The 6,000-nt window shown below is 34.8% G+C and overlaps 1 protein-coding gene across 3 annotated transcripts in view; it reads left to right on the top strand.

The window, feature by feature from the left end:
* The first annotated feature begins 2,104 nt into the window (after nt 1-2,104).
* Nucleotides 2,105-6,000, top strand: part of LOC149152303 (kinesin-like protein KIN-UB) — a 515,820-nt gene continuing 511,924 nt past the window's right edge. For 2 of the 3 annotated variants that reach the window (XM_089446071.1, XM_089446069.1), the window contains exons 1-4: nt 2,105-2,684; nt 2,934-3,034; nt 3,763-3,885; nt 4,368-4,553. In XM_089446071.1, the coding sequence (XP_089302197.1) occupies nt 2,408-2,684; nt 2,934-3,034; nt 3,763-3,885; nt 4,368-4,553 (687 nt within the window). In that variant the 5' untranslated portion in view covers nt 2,105-2,407. The remainder of the gene's footprint in view (nt 2,685-2,933; nt 3,035-3,762; nt 3,886-4,367; nt 4,554-6,000) is intronic. The other variant, XM_089446070.1, reaches the window with a different exon arrangement.

Genomic DNA, 6,000 nt, shown 5'->3' with positions numbered 1-6,000 from the left:
TCTCGATGATGAAGTAGCTAATTTATAGATAAAAACTAACACTTTAAAACTGTTTTATAGTTTTTTGGAAGCATCATGAAATTGACATTGCAACAGTGAGAAAACATCATTAAGAATGCGAAAATTTAGGGTCCACGAACTTGAAAGCTTGTAGGTGATTCTATCAGATTGAGAAAGCTTGTATTGGAAACTCGATTTAAAATGTTACCAAATTCCATTCCTGGGTCTTGAAGCTCGCAAGTTCTATATTCTTCATGATGGAGTAGCAATAATCTTTGTTCTTCACGATGGAGTAGCTATTTTATAGATAGAAATTAAAACTTATAAAATTGTTTTGTAATTTTTTTTGGAAGCATCATGAAATTGACATTGAAACAGTGAGAAAACATTATCAAGAATGCAAAAATTTAGGGGCCATGAACTTGAAAGCTTGTGGGTGATTCCTGTCAGTTTATATTGGAAACTCCATTTAAGTTTGTTACCAAATTCCATTCCTGGGTCTTGAAGCTCCCAACTTCTGTGCTGTAGTATTTAAGGACATTTAATATCCCCATAGCTTATATTACTATTCCCTGAAGAAGGAATCTTCCATAATAATCCTCTATGCATGTATGCATTCGTTTGAAACTTTGATGTTCAATCATGTTTCCCTTGTAAAATGTTACCAAATACCAAATTCCATTTATGGGTCTTGAAGCTCCCAAGTCCTGTGCTTTAGTTTTTAAGGACATTTAATATCCTCATGGCTTATATTACGATTCCCTGAAGAAGGAATCTTCCATAATAATTCTCTATGCGTGAACGCATTCGTTTGAAACTTTGATGTTCAATCATGTTTCTCACACAAAGGTAGACCATTTTTTTCTAGTCTTATCTAAAGAGGTCACAATTTTGTTTGGACGACAAATTTTGAAATTTGACTATGGGAGTGTTTAAATTGTTTTTGGATGGCAGAAATGGATTTAGCATCCATCATGAATGCCTGGGTACCCAAAACACTGAAGCATGACCGCTATAATTGACATTTTCAAAAAAATAGCTGGATTTTTTCAAAATCATGCTGTAATTTCTATCATTTTCTGTGCAAAATTAAGGCACTCAAAATTCTAAAACGTGACAAATATAATCCACATTTTCAAAAAATTTAGCTAAATTTTTTCAAAATCATGTTGGAATTTTTATTATTATCATCACAGCTCCAACAATTTTTCATGCATTTTCAAATATAGAACGACAACCATGATGTTGTTCACAATGTCGTATCGTTTCTTTCACCTCTTCCATTACAATATAATAGTATTTTCTAATAACACCATAAATAGGTAGCATAATGTATAAAAACATGTTCACATAAACAAAAACAACAACATGGATAATGGATAACCTCTACAAGACATTACTATTATTTACCAAATAGCCATATTCGAATACACATAACTAATTATTTCAAGTATAACTCATTATCATCCACCCTAGCTTTCAACAATGTCCATTCACATGTTGCTATTTTTCCACACATTACTATTATTTACAAAATATCCATATTCAAAATACACATAACAAATACTTTCAACTCTAACTCATTATCATCCACCCTTTCTTTCAACAATCTCCATTCACATGTCGCTATTCTTCCACAAACTATTATTATTTACAAAATATCCATTTTCAGAATACACATAACTAACTATTGCAATTGTAACTCATTATCATCCACTCTATACATGTCCCTATTCTTCCCTATTCTATACATGTCCCTATTCTTCCCCACTCTATGCTATTCTTCTCCACTCTATACCTTACCGAGTTTTCTTTGCAACATAAAATGCAAATGCTAGTTCATAACACAATTAATTAGAAATAACGAATTCATAACAAAATTAGAGATGAGCTTTACATCGTCCCGGCCAGAGCTAAAAAGCTGTCGTGCCGGCCACATCTTTAACACTCATCATGATGCATGTCGATTTCTCATCACACCAATCACGAAATCGAATGTACTGAATAAAAAATATATTATGATCGCCACCACCACCTTGATATGGTTTTGGAGAAATCACCATAACGTGGCATTGGTGGATTGATGATTGTTGTATGATGCCTTTCCCGCGATCGTGCGCACGTCGAGTAGGAGAAGTCTGTGGAAAGTCATCGGTTTGTCTGATTGACAGTCATAGATGTGGATGTGATTAGGTTTTACAAAGTTTTAATTAAAAAAATGGTTACACGGCGTCCGCCAGCCAAAAAGGGCGAGCAGAGAATTGGAAATCGATTGATTCTGCCGTCCGTCCGTCCGTCCTTGTTCTTCTGTTGCCACAGCACAGCAGAGGAAAATGTATAATCAGCAGAGGTGCAGATAGATAGTTAAAGAGAGGCCGAGTATTGTGCTAAGAATTGGCTGTAATAGATGAATACGAGAGCATTATCATCATCATCTTCTTCTAGTGATTCTGCAAGTAGTAGGACTGCCTGTGGGCGTGGAATGGTAATGACGCGAGTAGAGAGGACAGGTTCACAAGTGGGGAGGTCATCAGGTCCTCTGCAACTCCAAGGCCAAGGCCACTCCCCCACTTCTTCAGTTTCGTCAACCGGACGCCCAAAGTCGTCTTCTTCTTCCTCCTCTTCATCGAATTCAAGGCGTCCTACCAGCTCACCTTCAAAAAATGTCAAGGATAATTCTTCAGGTTCCATTTCGTACATTATATTAGATTTTTATGCTCATTTAAGCATTATTTTCAACTCTACATCAAACAATTTTAATCCTTTAATGCACAGTTCGTTGAATTACAAATCTTTCCAGTTGCATCTTTTACCGAAGTTTTCCACATTATAGCCTCGAATCACGAGAAAACGCACCGGCCTTTGGCTTATGTGGAGGGATTAGATTTAGTTCCTTGAATGTCGTGATATGAAATTGAATATTTACGGCGCAGTTTCAGGAAGAGTAAGAGTAGCGGTGCGGCTTCGACCTCGGAACGCGGAAGAGCTTATTGCAGATGCAGATTTTGCAGACTGTGTTGAGCTGCAACCGGAGGTACCTTTTTCATCTTCCCGACGTCCTGCCGACTCTGTTTTTACTTTAATATTAAACATTTCGCATAATGTTGAGTCCAATTTGCACGTTTTTAAACTACGAATCAGGAAGTCAGTTTCCCGAGTGATAATTCCAGTCCTGATTTCAAGGATGTCAAGAAGCATGTTCCTTATGAAAGTTGAATTCGTTTTGTGCATACATTTTGAAAAATATAGGTTTGCGTTTGTTTCTCCTTTCCTTATAAATAGGCGGGAAATGAAATGATGTTTATACATTTTCATAATTTGTAAATTTTTAGTTCTTCCTGCAACTTCTGGAAACTAAGCTGCATGTGAATACGTTCACTTTCTCAGATTTCAGCTCTACATATAATTCGTTCATATATATATATATATATATATATATATATATAAGGTCTATCATTATTTACAAAATATTCTTTTTAATTACGAGAATTTGGTTGACAGTTCGTAATTAACAAATTAGATTACTCGATTTCAAATGTACTGTGCCGAAGTTTCAAAATTACTCATCTGACATTATATGATGTGTTGTTGACAGAAGCTCTTGCTGATTATCATCTTGACGTTTGATTTAGAAAAAAATTATGGAGAAAGCCAATTCAGGCACCTTAAAATCTGCTGCCATAGTTTATCGTCTGTTTTATATGAATTTGCTTTCTTAAAGTCACTGGTAACACTAAAGCATTCAATTGTGTAAATATGCAGCTCAAGAGATTGAAATTGAGAAAGAACAACTGGGACTTGGAGACATTCCAGTTTGATGAGGTCTTCACGGAAACAGCTTCTCAAAAGCGTGTTTATGAAGTAGTTGCCAAACCTGTAGTTGAGGTAAACTCCTAGCCAGATTATGTTCAAGGCAGTTCTCATGATTGTTTGACAATTTACATTCCAGTATTTACTGATTGACCTTAATCATAAGTGCCAAAATGTGAGCCAAGTATACTATGATGGACAAATATATCTTAGTCAATAGTAATGGTTGCAATAGGAGAATTGTTAAGTTGCTTTAAATGGACTGGATGAGGTATATTCTGTAAATTTTACATCAATATCCATCTCAAGGAAACATGGAAAAGGACATGATAAAGTGCCTTAAGTTTTAGCCAAACTGAAGTTACTTCTTGTTGTACTGAAGACAATGTGTTTAAAGTCTATAGTATATACAGATTAAAGTCTGATACAAAGACAACAGTAAGCCAATTCTTAATTATCTTTAGTTTGGTTGATACAATTTCCATAAACTTTTCCCTTAAAATTTTAAAAAATCACTCACAATTAATCTAATGGTCTATGTCCACCTTCTCTTGCAGAGTGTCTTGAATGGTTTCAATGGGACAGTGATGGCATATGGTCAGACGGGGACAGGGAAGACTTTTACTCTGGGTCAACTAGGTGAACATGATTCTGCTGAACAAGGAATAATGGTTCGGGCTCTAGAGGACATTTTGGCTGACGTGGACCCTAATCATGACACTGTCACTGTTTCTTATTTCCAGGTATAGATTATTTTCAGTTGTTTAAGGCAGGATTTAAACTATGAGGTTGTTAATGACACAGGGTCAGGGTACCTAATAAAAGGCATCAAATATATTTAAGAGTAGTTAAATGAAGCACGTGACATAAAGCACAAAAAAAATAATGGACAGTTATATCAATAGAAAAAGGTTTGTAGGGCTGCATAGTTTAACAATCATGGGCCGAGTAAAAGCAGATTCAAGATTAAATACAAAACACAATCCAGATTCTTGCCTGCAGTTATCTCACTGGAGGAGCTTTCAAAGTCCAAAAGCAAGCTCACTCTGAAATTAAGGCATGAATAAGTATTTATAGACTATTCAACCTACTAATATTGGATTTTGCTTGATATTTTATCAAGTGCCACCTGTCCCTTCTAACCACATGTTTGACTCAGAGTTACGGTCATTCAAAAAATGCAACATACCCTTTCTTTTCTCACTCCGGTCACAATTACAATTCCCAACCGTTAGAAGAAATTCAGTCTTACTGATCATGCATTATATTCATTTATAAGTTGGAATAATTTTTTTACATTAAAGAAAAGTAAAACGCACAAGTACAATCGAATGCTGTATAGATGTCAGTTAATTATGCACAGGGTGAATTGGACTGTGGTATACATCAGTTATGCCTGTTTCCTTTTTCTTTATTGCTCAATATCAAAATATATGGTCAGCTTCCTGTTTATTCTATGACGATATTAATAACCTTAATGATAAATGATAGTAAATATGCTTGTATGCAACCTTAAAATCATGCACTTCTGACATAAAATTGAAAACTTTCTTCATGTCTATAGAATTTTATCCTTTGTTTGATATTTAATTTTTGTCATCATCCAAGCATGTTTACTTATACATTCTTTCAAAGATATCACAAAGACAAGGAGGCCATTGAGTAAAATTGGTTTCTGCTGTATTTTTTGGTGCTATCTTGGTTTGGATATTTGCAATTTCTGCGTCATATATAATGGAATCAATCACTGGAGCTTCCTATTTGAAAATTCCATGGTGTACATATATGTTCCTAATATTTTTAATTTAATGGCGAATGATTTGAATCCTGATTCAACTGATTCTGTATAGCGCTCATTGGATTATTTTGAGTTTTAATTCTATATCAGGCAATCAGAGTGAGGTGTTCAATGCTATGCTTGCTAGAGTTAATCTTGTAAAATTAATCAGAAAAACAGATTACCATGTATTTCTTGCTACAATGTGTCCATCATGTAGCTTGTACTGTACAGTAAGCATTTGCTTTCAAGTGTAGGTTTCTGTAAGGAAGGCATTTCATTTTCATATAGCGACAATATTACTTACACATTCTTGTGTTTCTTAGTTACCTTAGGTTTTCAGGGATTGCAAACTTTGAAAAGAGGATAATTCTATGTGTTGCTCCTAAAAACTTGCAATGCATATTTCTGTA

Source organism: Pinus tabuliformis, chromosome 9 (genome assembly GCF_031772625.1).
Source record: "Pinus tabuliformis cultivar Carrire ecotype Pingquan chromosome 9, CPIR1, whole genome shotgun sequence".
NCBI classification, from domain to species: domain Eukaryota; kingdom Viridiplantae; phylum Streptophyta; class Pinopsida; order Pinales; family Pinaceae; genus Pinus; species Pinus tabuliformis.
Note: the sequence above shows the minus strand (reverse complement) of the source record. Positions and strands in the feature narration are given on the sequence as shown.